Source organism: Vipera ursinii (assembly GCF_947247035.1).
Source record: "Vipera ursinii genome assembly, chromosome: 4".
Classification (NCBI taxonomy): Eukaryota; Metazoa; Chordata; class Lepidosauria; order Squamata; family Viperidae; genus Vipera; species Vipera ursinii.
Window position 1 is genome coordinate 51,301,711 of NC_139514.1, and position 17,469 is coordinate 51,319,179.

The 17,469-nt window shown below is 36.4% G+C and overlaps 1 protein-coding gene across 5 annotated transcripts in view; it reads left to right on the top strand.

The window, feature by feature from the left end:
* The first annotated feature begins 4,278 nt into the window (after nucleotides 1–4,278).
* Nucleotides 4,279–17,469, top strand: part of SON (SON DNA and RNA binding protein) — a 34,271-nt gene continuing 21,080 nt past the window's right edge. For 4 of the 5 annotated variants that reach the window (XR_014492378.1, XR_014492379.1, XR_014492380.1 and 1 more), the window contains exons 1-3: nucleotides 4,341–4,684; nucleotides 7,657–7,823; nucleotides 9,218–16,519. Coding sequence is in view for 1 of the 5 variants with exons in the window: in XM_083361555.1 (XP_083217681.1) it covers nucleotides 4,605–4,684; nucleotides 7,657–7,823; nucleotides 9,218–16,519 (7,549 nt within the window). In the remaining 4 variants the exon portion in view is untranslated. Of the gene's footprint in view, nucleotides 4,685–7,656; nucleotides 7,824–9,217; nucleotides 16,520–17,469 lie in introns of all 5 variants that reach the window. The other variant, XM_083361555.1, reaches the window with a different exon arrangement.

Genomic DNA, 17,469 nt, shown 5'->3' on the forward strand with positions numbered 1-17,469 from the left:
GTGCTTTGCAGCCTTTTCTAAGCGGTTTAGAGTCTGCACATCGTCCTCAATAATCTGGCTCCTCATTTTACCGACCTCGGAAGGATGGAAGGAACATGCTACATCATCAGAAATCATATTTCCAAACTGCATTGCATAGTTAGTCTGTATGATTCAATGCAGTATTTTTCACTTAAACTTTGGTTGAAACACTAATTATATATTTTTAAAATTATATAATCATAATTTATATAAATGCAAAGAGCCCAGAAAGTTGCCTTAAGCCACAAACAAGTTTATAAATGCTTTTCCATTGCACTGGTTTCCAGTCTGTTTCCAGGCTCAGTTCAATTTTTAAAGGAGGGAATAGTACAATAGCATAAAGCTTGTGCACAAATGTATGCACATGCACGTGCACACATACATACAAATACACCCAAGAGCTCACCAAGTGCTATATAAAATTGTTAAAATATTAATATAGTGAGCAAAAATTTGAGAAGTAAAAAGTTTCTTATAAAATAATAAAGGCAGAAGAAAATATAATAAATAAAATAACCATTGCTTTTCTAGAACAAGTCTATTTTTAAGATTTTAATCCATAATATTTTATCTTAATTTTTTTACAACTCAGGGCGGCAAATATAGTAAATCTTATTCCCCCCACAATTACAGCACTGTGAACTGGCTTGAACTGATAGAGCATAGTTACCTCAAAATCATCCTACCAGCTTTCACGCCTAAGGAGGACTAGAACTTTCATATCTTGGTTTTTAGTCTAGTATTTGTGAAATATATTGTATCTGTATCAGGCACATGGATAATTGTTTCTCTTAAATTTTAAACCTGCTTTCCTCCTAATATGTTGTATTAACAGCTCAATAATCCATATTATTTTAAAGCTGTGTCCATATAATTTGAGGATCATTCTACTACTGTATGTGGAAAATCTACCATTCTGGGAAAGTACTTAACCCAGAAGATTTTCATGTAGACCAGACATGTCAAATTGGCGATGTCATTTGACGTTGTGTAACGTATCAGAGCTTTTTTGCCATTGCCGGCACTGGGGTGGGCATGGTTTCCCGCTGACGCTTCCAGCCCATGGGCTGGCAGCTTGACACCCCTGATGTATACCATGCCAATTTGGCAGTTCAGCTGTCCTCCTATAGTTCTGCATAAAATAGATTTTTTAAAGTAATCTTTTGGGGTACCTTTTTTGGCTTTTAACACAATTTGTTTGGTTTCTAATGTTCTAAAACCCTTCTGAATAGGAATAGGAATAGGAATAGGAATAGGTATAGAATAGAATAGAATAGAATAGAATAGAATAGAATAGAATAGAATAGAATAGAATAGAATAGAATAGAATAGAATAGAATAGGCTTTATTGGCCAAGTGTGATTGGACACACAAGGAATTTGTTTCCAGTGCTTAAGTTCTCTTTATATAACAAAGTTATATAATCAGTGTACATACAAACCTACAAATAACATGTACAAACAACGAACAAGGTAATATAAAATACCAATAGAAGGTGGTAGAAAAGATGATTACCCATACTATATGGGTAAATATCCTTAGACATAAGACAGTACTGTGGCAATTAGGTGTTCAGAAGAATGATGGCATAAGGGGAAAAATGGTCTTTGTGTCTAATTGTTTTTGCCACGCAATGCTCTATAGCAGCATCCTGAGAGGAGGAGTTGGAACAGTTTATGTCCAGGATGTGAGTGGTCTGTAGATGTTTTCTCAGCCCTCTTTCTGACCTATGCAGTATACAAGTCCTGAATAGAAGGTGGGCTGGTTGCAATTGTTTTTTCTGCAGTCCTAGCTATCCATTGAAGTCTGTAGCTGTTCTTTTTGGTTGCTGTAACAAGCTAGTGTTGAAGGAAATTTTTTCATCAGGGTCTAGTCCAAACTGGGAATAAACAACATGGCGACTGCTTTAGAAAGAAGGTTGTAGTTTATTGAACAGAGCAGCCAGACAGAAAGATGGCTCTGGAAAAAAAGAGAGAGCACATGTAGCAGGGAGTGGGTTTTATACTTTCTTGGACTTTCATTTGGTTGTTCCTGTATACTGAACTTTGACCTGAGCCTGAGTGTGCCTTTCTGGTATTTGATGGTGGTGGGTTAATCCTATTGTGTCCTCTCTTTTTGGGTGGTATATTTTAAGGGTCTTTGTCTTCCTGATCTCTTCGGTTTCTAGCTGGAGGACTCCAACCTTCCCGAATGGATTATTACATCTGCATTTCTAAAAGCTGATTTCTGCTTGGCTTGGCTTCTGGCTGGCTGTGTCTCTGTATAGAAGTTTTTTCCTTTTTAATATCCCCCCAAGTATCTTTCTCTGGATTGTTCCCACACTAGACAGTTATAGAAGTACAAAATGACAGACTCAATAATTCTTCTGTAGAACTTTATCAACAGCTCCTGGGTAGTCTGAACTTTCTGAGTTGATGCAGAAGAATGTTCTTTATTGTCCCTTTTTAATGATGGTTCTAACGTTAGGCGTCAATTTTAAATCCTGAAGGTATCTACTGTTGATACTGTGTTGTCTAATATCGTAGCAGGTGGTCAGAGGGTTTCTCCTGAAATCCACTCTCTACACAGTTTTAAGTATGTTCAGCTCCAGATTGTTCAGGCTGCATCATAGCTGGAACAGCCAAAATTTTACCTTGGTTTTGTTATTTTTAAAGATAAATTTTAGTTATTAGAGTTTTCATATTTACGAGTATCAAATCTAAGCTTATTTATGGGTTATCAGCCAAAAATATGTCTTACTGAATCAAGACGGCAGGTTACCTAATACAGCATTCTATCAGTGATCAAGAATTAAGAAAGTTCTTAAATATGAACAGGGAATTAATACTTTCTAGTTTTGTTCTTCTGAACGTATTATTCTATATATATTTCCACTGCTTCAGACTAGGAATCATTGGTAGTCTTTTTCTCTATGAAGTTTTCCAATCTCGTTTTGAAATCATCTAAACTGGTAGCCATGGTAACTGATGGTAGCAAATTCCTGTTAAACTACCTACAATATTATAGTAATAGGACTGCATGTTTTGGATTCAGTTTGAGACAGCTCTTTGGAACATGCAAAAGTGAAAATGCACCTACATGCAACATATTAGATAGGTTTCAAGCGCACTTAGATAATATAGATGCTTTGATGAGTCTTACATGGGTGCTGCATTGGGGCTCCTAACGTTCCAAAGCAACTTTCCAAAATGAATCCAAAGCATTGCAAAATGGTGTAAATATTCCGTACAGTGGTTTTTATAGGTTCGTCGTAAGCGTCTAGGAAACAATGGTTTGAATTAAGGATTTTTAGCATGCCCAACGTTGTATCGTTTTCTCTTACCACAGATATTAAGGCTTTTCTTATCCCTCTCCCTTGAATTATAGCTTCAAGTAATTACTTTAATTCAATTAAAATGCTCCTGACGTTTCCTTTCTATACAGTTACTGAGTACTGTATGAGGCAACAGGCTAAAACGCAATGTGTTGTTTTTGTGGTTCATTTTGTTATGCGAAGTCGGTTTCTTCCTTAGTTCGTCACAACCTCTGAATTGACAAAATGTGTACAAGAACTCCGCGATGTCGCACTCAATTATCAATGACATTCTCCATTTGCCCTCTCCCTGGCTTAACACTCATTCAGGAAAACCAACCCATCTTGCGGTGCGAGCGGAGCCGATTGATTTTGCTGGAGGTTTAAAATGGCGCTTTTTAGGGATTGCCACCGAACGGCCAACTTGCTTTGAGCCCTCCGCGCTAGATAAAGACGCATTCGCACCAGGGATGAAGCCGAGAAACTCTGCAGTTATGTAAATGCAAGGCAGATGTTTTTCAGAATACGTGAAATGTCGGGCTATGCTGAGCAGCCCACCATACCGGGCTGGTTGCAAAGCTACTCTCTTGAACCTCTCCGAGCAATGTTTAGGAGAGCTTCGAGGTGCCTCCCGGACCACATTAACCAGACTTTCTGTCCCCTCGCAGCCCTACAAGCTCCCGCTTCTTCGACGAGGCGAGCTCTGCCGACTCCCAGCGACAGGCAGTCACCTCGCCGTGAAGCGCAGCAGCAACATGGCCGCCGTGCGCAACGAGGCAAACGGTAAAACGAGGCTCTTCCAGCCCGGAGAAGCGCGTGATTATGAACCTTCAGGACGGGGTGGGGGGAACCGTTTAGTTCAACCGAGGTTTAAAGCGGAGGGAAGCGCCCACGAAGTTGACTCCCACGGTCAGAAAATTAATTTTGACCTAGGAAGTAATCGTTATAAATCTTCTATATTCTGTTCTTCCTTCCTAGCGCATACTTCGCACGGAACTACGATTAGCGGTTGCAGCAAATTGACACCCCCCCCCCCGCCCCCCAAAAAAGGCAGCGATGTCTGTGGGGAAACTCGGCCGTCCGGGACTCTATGGCCCAAGTCGAGGGTAGAGCGTCCACACACAGACGGCTTCAGTCCCCACCTCCGGCCTGAAAGCAAGCAATCAGAGAAGGCGGAACGGTGAAAGGAAGAGGTGGGAAAGAGCTGCATCTTCTTCCGGCGTTGCCTTGTAGAGCGCAGGCGGATCTGCGTCTCGAGGAGAAGAGGGGGTTTGTGCCGCGCTAGGCTGTCATGGCGACTAACATCGAGCAAATCTTTCGGTCTTTCGTCGTTACCAAGTTCCGGGAGATCCAAGAGCAGCAATTCGGCAGGTAAGCCGTGAGAGGAGTGGGCTCAACGTTTGCTTGGGAGCAGGGAGCTTCTGGCAGCGGGTACGCGGAGTAACGGATGAAGCGGATGGAGTGGGGGAGGGGTTGGCCAAGAAACCGGAAGGGGCATTGAGGGGGGACCGAGTTGTGCGAGAACGGGGCCGAGGGCAGATTTAGTCGGGATGTCGATTTAGATTAGTCACGGAAAGAAATTGGGCCTCCGAAAACCCGAAAGGGTGCGGGGTGGGTGGGAAGAGTAAAGGAAGGTTGGAAGGAGGAAAGCCGACATATGCGGCCTACAAGTAATTGGTAGTAGTCGGATTGGCGTCGCAAAGAAGACTAAGTGCTTCGTTATTTGGAATTTCGAAACCGGATCGTTGGACGTTTTTCAGTGGGTTTCAAGAGCTTGAAAGCGGATTTTAAACCCTGGGACTATCTGAGAAGATAATTACCTCTTATCCAGAAAAACAAACAAAAAACAAAACCCTTAACTGTACATCATCTAGTCCAGGGGTCGGCAACCTCGGCTCTTTTATGACTCGTGGACTTCAACTCCCAGAATTCCTGAGCCAGCTATGCTGGCTCAGGAATTCTGGGAGTTGAAGTCCACGAGTCATAAAAGAGCCGAGGTTGCCGACCCCTGACCTAGTCAATGTTTTATAAAATTGACGCGTTCGAGAACGGTGTTTATTTGATATCCTTTCCCGGGAATGCGAAAGGGAGAAGAGTTAACGTGGAAATGCACTGATCAATCTACTTCACTGCTTGTAGAAAATTGTAGAATCTTAACTCTTTTAAAGCATAGCTTTAAATCAACGTGCCAAGAATGTTATGGGAAACACGAATATTTTTTTGTTGTTGAAATGATGTGATTATTTTAAAGTAAAATAAAAACATTTTGTGAAGCTAATACCATGCTTAAGCACATCAATGAAGGATCTCTATCCAACTAATTTTACATATTGGATTACTTGCACAATTTATAATACATAATTTTTTTTAATTGATTAAACTATCATTATTTTACTTACCGTAGTTATCATAGAATCAATGTTGACTCCTGGTGACTGACTGGATGAGTCCTTGAGACAAGTTCAGAAGTGGCTCATCATTGCCTTCTTCCTAGGAGTGACAATCCCAAGTCACTCACAGCTAAGGCAGGACCCAGAATTCAATTCTTGGTTTCTAGCCTGGTGCCTTAACCACTAGATCAAACTGCCTTTATTTTTACTTTATTTACTTGTACTTATATTCATCATTTATTTTTATTACTATATATGATACTGATGTAGACCTATTGGACAAGATGGACAATAGGGATCTCTTTGGCAGTGCTAATTGTGTAAAACAGCAAATTCTGATTAAAGAGGCAGTAAATAAAATACCGCAAACAAACTATCTTTTATGTCAGAAGAAAATATTTTGAATACAAGAGGGTTTTGGCAAGAAGTTATATCAAGCTATTATAAAGATTATAAATATTTTTAAAATTTTATAATTTGGCAATTGCAACAAAAGATGCAAATTGGAAATGCGCATCTATATATATAGCAGTTAACAAATGTTTACATTTTAATAGCTGTTGTGTCGTTTACTGTCTTAAATTCTGTTCTTTGGAGGACAGTAGCTTAAATGTAAATATGCTCTAGGTTTTAGAGTCATATTTACTACCTAAATTAGCACCCTATTTGTGAATGGAAAACTAATATTGAGATTTCTGCCCTAAGTGGTTGCATTAAAAATAATATAAACTTTCAAAGAATATGAACTTGTAGAGTGGAGTCATTGTAGGTCCAAGTGTACTTTCTTCAGCATATATTTGTGAAAATAGGCTGAATGACATACCAACTCTAAAACTTCATGTTTTTTTTAAATTGCACTCAATGCAGCTGTGAAATATAACTTTGTATGTATCATTAAAAGTATGTCAGGGGAAATAAATTAATAGTATTCTGTTTTTTTCTTTTTAAATGAGGTATCCTTCAATAAAAACACTTAGTTCATCTTGAAAACACTGATCCTGTTTTCATTTAATGCTGGTAGACCTTTAGCTTCATGTATTTAAAGGGCATCTGTGCCTTTGAATTAGTATCCCAGCTGTGCTCAAAACCATTCAAAATATGCATTGAGATGCTTACCAGCATACAGAATAATGTCAATATTCTTTTCATTTTCCTGAAACTAATAAATGTAGCTCAAGTTTACTTTAGTTAGAGTAAAAATAATCAGATTGTATCAGTGTCATAAAACTATAAAAAAGGATGTTATATTCTGGAAAGGATTATAATTATCAACAAATTATCACTTGAAAGGATCACTCAATTTTATTATCCTCTATAATGTTGATTTGTGAAAGGCTTTTATTAACCTATATCAGCTCAGTGCACATGGGTGAAAAACATAGGCAAAAATACGGTGCCTTTGTTTCAAGCAGTAATATCAGAAGAACAAATAGCACTGAAGATTGACAATGTATAGTAGGAGATAACACTAAAAAAAAGAATTCAGCTCATGATTATACAGGCTTTGCAGTATATGCTTAATTGTAAGTTTGTTTAAAAATATCAGATGTAAAATACTAAAATTTTCTGCAAGGAAATTTATGCCCTCCCACTGTTTTTAATCTAGTCTTCTGAGTAAAAGTATGCTTGGCACTCTTGTCTCAACTGTTAAAAATGGATATTGAACATTATTATATGTAACATATACTTCAACAAACATGTAATGTTCTATACATTTGACTGTCATAACTGAAGACTTCATTATTTTATTGTACTCTTTTATGTGATTATTACCCGTTGAGAGCTTTTCCTATATTGTGAATTTCAATATGCAAATAAATTTAATATTCATTTTTTTTGTCTAAGAGAAGTTTATATGTGAATTGTTGAACTAGTAAACATATAAGGTACATGTATTTGACTGTATACTTGAATTATGTGTGATCTTGATATTTTTAATTTTTTTCTGATTAGTGGAAAGCTAGGAAATCAGCACAATGGTGAAATAAACACATCTGGACAAGTAAACTGCTCAGATGATACAATTCAATCTATAGAAAGTCTTCAAAATGATTCACTAGTGCAGAAGATAGAACAAGTATTATCAGAAGTGTTGGGTACTGAGCCACGGTACAAATCAGGTAAATTAAAAAAACATTTTAAGATCAGTATGTAATTGTAAAATAGTATGTTATATCTAGAATGTGTACATTTAAAATAGCCTTCAGGAGATGAATAACACTTGCAAAATGTGTTTCATAAAGTTTTCTATACCATTTGCTATATCAGAATGGATTAAATTGACACTTGGAGAAAATAGTTGGATCAATTTTGTATATGTTTTGTAATTTATATAAATTAAAGTAGCATAAGTTTAAATGTTTGTTTAATATGTTCTAAAGCAATATTTTTAATTGTAATAGTTTATAGTAGAGGTAATTTTCTGAATAGAGTTCTATGCCATAAAGAATTTGTGGGAGATTTTGCCTTCAAACATTTTACCTGTTGATGTAGGATCACCTCCCCTTCATTTGAAAAAAAAATAAGGGTTTTATCCCTTTGTGCATAGAGAACAAAATATTTGAGTTACTCTCTCCACAAAAACACAAAAGATATGTAGACACTATTTCTATTAATATGTCAGATGTGTAACTGTTAACTTTTTTCAGCAAAGTGCACTATCTTGGTTTTCTGATGGTTAATAACCAGTATTTCAGCTTTACATAAGACCAGTAGGGACTTATGTGCTTTTTCTAATAATACATATATTGCTGCATAACCATATATGTTAAAATTGGAATCTGTCTACCAAATGATGAAAATTTAGGTTTTAAAGAACATAATTTAAGTAATATATAAATTAAAAAGAAATTGAGCAAATTGCCCCCACATTATGGTGAAGATAAACCTCTGAATTAACCTAAGATGTAAATGAATATGCTATAAAGAAATCAATAAATACAGGTAGTCCTCAATTTACAACAGTTCAGTTAGTGACCGTTTGAAGTTACAAAGCACTGAAAAAAGTGACATGTTTTTTAACATTTATGACTGTTGCAGCATCCTCATGGTCATGTCAAAATTCAGCCACTTGGCAACTATGGTTTATGAAGGTTGCAGGGTCATGTGATCAACATTTGCGACCTTCTGATAAGCAAAGTCAATGAGGAAGCCAGATTCACTTAACCATGTTAGTAACTTAACAACTGCAGTGATTCACTTAACAACTGTGGCAAGAAAAGTCGTAAAATGGGGCAAAATTCACCGAACAATTTCTTCATTTAGCAACAGAAGTTTTGGGCTCAGTTCTGGTCGTATGTTGAGGACTACATGTACAGGACCTTAATTGTTTGAGAAGTCATGGTATATATCAGTATTAATAATAGTTGCTTGTTGACTCATATAAGTTGACAATCCCAGCAAATATAGCAAAACTGCTTAATATTTGTAATATTTGGCCTTTGATTTTCATATAACTTTATGTCAGTTTTTGTTATTTTATGCTTTAAATTTTAACCAAAATTTCTTTTTAAAGGGGATGGAGATGATATCGAAAGGAATAATTCACGCTCTATTAAAAGAGGCTTACCTGAAGACGTGCAAGATGAAATTCCAAGGAAAAAGTCTAAAAAGGACAAGAAACACAAAGATAAAAAGAAAAAGAAAAAACGAAAGAAGGAAAAAAAAGAAAAGAAATATAAAAAACATGCCAAAGAAACAGATGTTCAGCAAAAAGAATGTGGAGATATGCAACTTATTTCTCATTCAAATCTAGAAAATTCAGGTTCTCTCTTAAATACAGAAAACGATAGTGATACCCACTCTGGCCCTACCTTAAAAGAAGTTTCTCCTTTGATTAATGAAAAAACTGTACATGAAAATCTAAATTCAGCCATGTTGGATAATATGTTTAGTTCAGATACCAGCAAAATGGATATATCTGAAGAAGATTCTACTTTGATAAGTATTCAGGAGGTCAGCGAAGTCAAGCTTACAAATGAAAAAGAATTGGAAGATGACAATTACCATCCTAATGTAACTGTAACTATACACCCAGAGGATAAATATTTAAGTGATGCTGTTTGCACAGTTGCAGGAGTGTTGGATATAAAAGAAGTAGAGCAACCTAAGTTAATATTGGAGGCAACAGGTGAAGAATACATTCCTGAAAGCAGTCCATTTTGTGTAAGAGGGGAGCCAGAACATTTGGAAACCAGGCTGGAATCTACTGCAATGAAAGTAACGTGTATAAATTCAGTCACAGAGTCTCCGACTTCGAAAAATTTGAAAGAAATAGTATCCACATCCTTTGAACCAACTGGCTATAAATTAACAACCCTCCCTTTGGAATCAAATGCAGAAGCTAAAGATTCAGTAACAACTTTGGGATTTTTAGCTATGGTGGTAGGAAAAGATTTTGAAGCAACTTCAGAATTTTTAAATACTGCAAAAGTGAAAGCTTCAGAAAGAAGTCCGAAGCATTCCAGTAGACAAGGTGATTCAGTTCACGATTCAGAGAAAAGTATCACAATGAAAGGTTTGCACAAACCACAACAGTTTGGAACAGAAGGGAAAGATTTGGAAACTGCTCCAGAAGCTGTCCATGCAGTCCCTGAAAAAGATTCTGAACTAGCTGTGGTAGTTCAGCTGAAACCTCAACAAGAAGTTTCAGAATTTGATGTACAAAAATATAATCGAGCAACCCTTGGTACAGAGGTTCCGAAAGAGATGAAAGAATTGAGAGAAGCTCCTACTCACATTCCAGGACTGAGTGAATCAGAAAAAAATGCAGGATATCTTCCAATCCAAAAAGATGCAAAAGATTTGCAAAGAGCACCACTATTAGAAAATATGACTAGAATAGATTCAGAAGAACATCTCCCAGTTGTTGTGTTGGAAACAACAAATTTAGAGGTTAATTCTGATTTTACGGAAATTGACAAAAAATGTTTAAAAGCAAAATCTGCTGGTGTAATAGAATCAGAAAATTGGAAACCTGCTCCAGAATCTTTTAAAGCAAAGAATTTAGAATGCATCCAGGAATTTGAGAAGGCTGAACAGATTAATTATTTGGAAACCTCATTAGAAACTGTAATAGAAAATCGAGGAAACTCTGAAATCATCCAGCATTCTCTGGCACTGTTTAATGTGAAAGTTCCTGAAAACGCTTCACAATTAAAAGAAGTGAATGTTGCAGAAACAATACAAACAGAGGTTGGGAAAACACAAAATTTGGAAAGTTCAAAATATGTAGCTCTAAGAAATAAAGAAAACAAGAATGCAGAGAAATTGAAAAATATTCCAGAAACTTTGATGATTGTAAACAATTTAGAAAATTCCTCTTCACAGTGCATTGAAGAAATTAAAATAGTGAAGGAAACTTCACAGCCTGATCTGGAGGCACAGAAAAAAGATTTCAAAATTGGTCTTGAGCCTGAAGAGAGAGAAGTGGATGCTGGTTCAGGATCTCTGCAGATGATATTTGCAAACTATTCAGAACATAGTCTAGAACTTTATACAGAAACTAAAGGTGTGATGGAGCTGAAAAATACAGAAGCAGTGTTGAAATCATTGCATAAATCGAGTGCTGACAATTTTGAACCGTGTGCCAAGGAAATCAAATATGTTAAAAGTACAGAATCTGAAGCAGTGACTGAAGCAAATGATTTACAAGAAAACTTAAAATCATTGCACAAACATGTAAAAAATGTGGAAACTGCATCAAAATCAATTGCATTACCAACTGTGACATACACGGAGACATTAGAAGGTATTTCCAATAGGAAACAAAGTGAAACCGAATCTCATTTTGTGCCAGAAATAGAACAGAAAAGTAGTGCAGATACAACGGATTTGGGACTTATATCAAGAAGTAAGGAAGTAATTGAAACAAACTCCAGTAAAATAGGAGAAAGTGACTTGTTAGGTAAGAGTCAAGATCCATTATTCGTTTCAAAAGCATTGCATGAAATTGATGTAATAAGTTCAGAAAAAAATAATCAAGAATTTAAAGGAATAGCCATACAAGAAGAACCTGGAAAATCTTTGGCAGCTGCAATTGATCCTAGAGAATTTTTTAAATTGAAGAATTTAGTATTAGTTGAATTAAAAGATGATTTTCCATTTGGCAGTACTGTGAAACAATTTGAATCAGTTTCAGAATCTCTTGAACAAAATCAAGAACAATTAGAGCACACAGAGACTCAAACTAGAAAAGAATGTTTAGATTCTGTGCCTGATTTAGATGTTAAATGTGCAAGAACAAGCTCAGAGATTCTATATTCAGATGAATTTAATATTCAGAAGAACAAGAAATTGGAAGATAAAATAGAAACAACAGGATTAATGGAAGCACCAGAATCTCTACATTTGTCAGAAAGAGATCTGATTGTTCCAACTTCTGATTCTGGAACTAAAATTTCAGAATATGGTCCAGAAACTCTGTACTTGGCAAAAATAAATTCAAAGACCACCCCAAAATCTTATGAAATTCAAATGAAAGATTCAAAAACAACTTCAGAATCTAAAATGATAAATGTAAAAGACTTGAACATTGATTCAGAACCATTGCTTCAAACAGGTGTAGAAATTAAAGAATATATTCCGGGATGTAAATCAGTGGTATCATCAGAGAGTATGGTATGTACAGCAGAAACTCCCCCCAAAAATGAAATGCTTCCAGAATCAAAGATAACAAAATTGCAAAAATCAAATACAGTACTCAGAAGTGAAGGATTGACCTATGAACATTTGAAAACACCTCCAGCATCTCTATATGTAATAAACACTGAAGATCTAGAAATGCCTCCCAAGTCTAAAGAATTGGATGTAATAGAAAAGCAAGGTGTTGTAACGCCTCTATTTGCATCAGTGGAATCTGCAGATGTATCAGAAGAAAGTTTTGAACATAATTACAAAACAGATGTAAAGAAGACACAAGCAAGTCAGAAGTCAATTAATGTAGAGTCTATGGGTAAAGAAAAGATGAATGATGAACCTGTCCAGCCATTTAATAAAAATGATGCAAATGTATCAAAACCATATATGTCTTCAAATCATGCTGCAAGGGCACAAATTATAGAAGATAGACGGTCAGTTGCCGACAAAGAAAGTGTCTCTGGAATAACTTCAGAATCTGGTACAGAATTAGTATTAAAACTTTCTGGACTTCCTGAAACTATCACAGGTCAAGAGAGAGAGAAGCTTAATACACCTCTGCCTGAATTTATGGTGGATTTGAAAGAAAGCCCTAATATTTTAGATGCACAAGAGATGAATTTAAAAGCTATTCAGAGAGAAAAATATACTAATTCTCTTTATATATTAGAATCCAGGGATGCAGCTGATGTTTCACAGTCTGGGTCTAAAGTTGAACCAAAATCTTTAAGAGCAACAATGAACTATGAAAGACTATCAGACCCAGTGGCCACTGCAGTGCAGTTAAAAAAACCAGAATTAACATCTTCAGAATCTGTTTCTACATTGGAAGTAACCGACACGTCAAAAATCCCAGAGCTCAAAACTACTCAAACATATTTAGGAGTAACTGGTTTGAAATCTACTGACACAACTGTAGAGAGTTGTCCACTAGAAATCATTGACTCTGACACACAAATACAACCAGAAAACATTTTGGGAGTAAAAAATTTTGAATCTGATTCAGAAACTAAATATGGGCTAGGAACACATCCATTCAAAATTACTTCAGAATCTGAAAAATTGACACAAGACCAGCTTTCAAAAGCTATTTCAGACATATTATCTTCAGGCAATATGGAAAACCTGGAACAAATTTTGAAATATAGACGTAACCAGGAAAGAAAAGATTTAGAGTCTTCCCAGTTTGATACCCCAGTGGCCAGTCTTACATATAAAGAAACAACAGGTATTTCAGAGACGACTACTCAGTTTGCAAAAGCAACAGATATAGGATCAAATATATCGACTATAGTTCCAGAAACAACTGAAAAATGTTCTCAAATATTTCTGGAAAGTATAGATATGTCAAATATGCAGGCTACAAATACAAATGTAGAACTAGACAATTTAATAAAGAAGAAGTCACCTGACATTTCTACAGATAATAAATCAAATTCAGGATTTATGGATATACTGGAATTGAAAAGTAATAATGCTGCAGAATCTGTACACATGAAACAACTGGAAGATTCTGAAACAGTTGCTGTATGCAAGCCTGTCATTGAAATAAACATCCAAGCTGATGTACAAACATCAGAAGAGAAAGAGCAAATGGATTTTCAGAAACACTCAAAATCAGTGTTACCTTCAGACACTCAGAATTTGGAAAGAAACTCAAGTTTGCCACAACAAAAGATATTAGAAACATCTCTAGAACCTGCTAAAGATTTTGCATCAGTTTCTGAATGTTCAAGTACAAAGGATATGGAACAGAATTTTAAAAGTGGATTTGTAGCAGAAGGAAAAGCTCAGGAACCAACTGTAGAACATGTGATACCAACGCGAGATAAGAATGCGGAAATGCCACAGTTCTCTTTGGAAATGAAAGATTCAGAAGCAACCTTAGAATCTGTAGGTGTGGCAAACAGAAAAGACTTAGATGTACAGACTTCTTCAAAGGAACCAACAACTATAAAACCTCTCTGTATTACAATAGAAGACGATGTGGAAGTTAATCAACTGGAAACCACTGTGCTGGAAGATTCAGGAGAAGCTGTAAAGCATGTGCACTTGGCAGAGAAAGAAGGCATCAAAGTGGGAGAATGTATTGAGGCAAAAAATTCAGAAATAGTTGTTCAATCTGAGGTTATAGTAAAGGATAAAGACTTGGAAGTTTCTCTTCAGGAATCTTTAAAAGATTCAAATGCTGCTCTGAATTCTTCAGACATAATTAAGGAAAGTGAAGTGAGTAATTTAAAAGATAAAAAAAGTGAAAAAATAAGTAGTAAAAGTAAAGATAAAAGTAAAAGTGGAAAAAAAACAAAAAAAAGCAGATCAAAATCTCCTTCCAAGTCAAAGAAACGTAAAAAGAAGTCTAGATCACGTTCTACCTCTAGACAGGTATCTAGAAGAGCACGTTCTAGGAGCAAGAACGATTCCAGTTCCAAGAGGAAGCATTCTACTTCACGCCATAAATCTAGATCCAAATCTGTTGATAAAAAAGAAAAAGAATCTTCATTAAGATCTAGACGAAGACGGTCACGGACCTCTGATCGTGTTAAATCTAGATCTAAATCTCCTGATAGAAGAGAAACTTCAATAAGATCAAGACGCAGACGATCTAGATCTTCTAATCACAAGTCTAGATCGAGATCAGTTGAAAAAGAATCAGCTAGGAGAAGACGAAGGTTATCCAGGTCTTCTGACAATCGCAGGTCTAGATCAAGATCAGTTGATAGAAGAGAGATTTTGACAAGATCAAGGAGGAGGCGCTCCAGATCTTCTGACCATCATAAATCTAGATCGCGATCAAGTGACAAAAGAGAGACCTCTGTGAGAACAAGGCGAAGGCGATCTCATTCTTCTGATCGTTGCAGATCTAGATCCAAATCTTTTGACAGAAGAGACTCTTCGGTAAGAATACGGAGAAGGCGATCTAGATCTTCTGATAACCTCAAATCTAGGTCAAGATCTCCTGATGACAAGAGAGAGTCTTCAGTGAGAAGAAGGGGGAGAAGATCAAGGACCCCTGAAACCCGCAAATCTAGGTCTAGATCTGTTGACAGAAGGGAGATTTCAGGGAGAGGAAGGCGAAGGCGGTCAAGATCATCTGATAATCGTAAGTCAAGATCCAGATCAGTTGAGAAAAGAGAGAGTTCAGTGAGGATAAGGCGAAGGCGATCCAGGTCTTCTGATAACCGCAGATCAAAGTCCAAATCTGTTGACAAAAGGGAGACTTCAGTGAGGACGAAACGAAGGCGGTCTGTGTCCTCTGATCGCAAATCTAGATCTAGATCTGTTGATAAAAGAGAGACTTCAGCTAGATCAAAACGGAGACGTTCTAGGTCTTCTGATCACAAATCTAGATCCAAATCTGTTGAGAACATAGAAACAGCAGCAAAGTCAAAAAGAAGGCGATCTAAATCTACTGATAAGTCTAGAACAAAATCAGTTGAAAAGGGGGAGTCGACCTTAAATTCTAGACATAGACGATCTAAATCATCAGATCGGCCAAGATCTAAATCAAAGTCTAGATCAAAGTCTTCTGAAAGAAGAAAAGACAAAGATTCTGTAGATGAATCAAGAGGAAAACGCTCTAAATACAGATCAAAGTCTAAGTCTATTGAGAAAACAGATGGAACTGAGTCTTTGGAAGCAACTTTGAATAATCGAGAAAAATCACCTGAGCAGCAGAAATCTAGGTCTAGGTCTAAATCTATAGATAAAGCAGGAGAGAAAGAACGCTCAAGAAGATCAAGAAGTAAAGGTTCCAAGTCTTCAGAATCTAGGTCTCGTAGACGTAGAACAGTATCAAGGTCTAGAAGAAATCGTTCAAAATCATTAACACAGAAGAGAACAAGATCTAAGTCTGTTCATCGATCACAGTCACGCTCTCGAACCCGTTCACGATCATGTTCAAGACGTTGGAGGAGGACTAGATCAAGATCGGTGTCAAGACAGCGATCTTTGTCAAGGAAAAGACAAAGGCGATCTCGGAGAAATCGATCAAGATCAACTGACAGGAGAAGAAGAAGATCCGATTCAAGAGACAGTTATAGAATATCTCTCAGGTTACGGTCCAGAAGTCGAACACCTGTCCGTCTGAGGTCTACAGGAAGAAGAAGAAGTGCTAGTAAATCACCTGATCATCGACGATCTAGATCTTCAAGCAGATCACCAAAACGTCTCACTGACTTGGGTAAGCAATGTTACCTCTTGCTAGATAAAACTATCTTGATTATTCTGGCTTTTATATATTCATTTCAGATCATGAATGCATTCTAAGCTATTCTCTGCCCCTCAGAAGCTTCTTGGATGAGAAGCGAAACATCTTTGAGGAAAAACAAAATCCAGTTACCTTTTGAAATTTCAAATCTGATAAAGCCAAACCACCTCTTTCCTTAGCATCTTGCAGTAATTTGTATTTAATTCTCGGTTTTTTCCCTTGCCATATAAACTTGGAAATATCCATTGCCATTGTTTAAATGCAGTATCAGTTGCAAGTATTGGCAGTGTCTGAAAAAGAAAAAGCATCTTTGGTAAAATATTCATCTTAATTACAGAAATTTTACCCATTAGTAATAATTGCAGTTTATGCCATCTCAGTAACTCCTTTTCCATATCATTCCAAAGAGGCACATAGTTATTTTGAAACAGTTCTGTGTTTGTATTTGCCAATGTAAACCTCAGGTATTTTACTTTCTTCCCAAACTTAAAACCAGACTTTTTAGTCAATATGTCGCCATCCTGGGAGACATATTTTTAATAAGCATTGTTTACTGTTTATTTTAAAACCTGCTAAAACCCCAAACTCATTTAATTTACTCATCAAATATTCTATATTATTTTAGATAAAAGATAATCTTTATTGACATTTTTTACTGTGGGCACACTGGCACACATTAAAAATGAAATTCTGTTGCCTGCTCTCAAAAGAATCTACATGCGTGTGTGTGCGTGTGTGTGTGTGTAAATCACTGTCCATTTTGAATACTTTTTTGGGGGGAGTCTTGCAAAAATATAACCAAGTCATCAGCAATTGCCCTCAATTTATAAACTTCCTTTTAAATATTTATACATTCTCATCTTGCCTAATATCGCTATTGAAAACTTATACTGCCTATTGTTCTACTTTAACTGAATACTCAA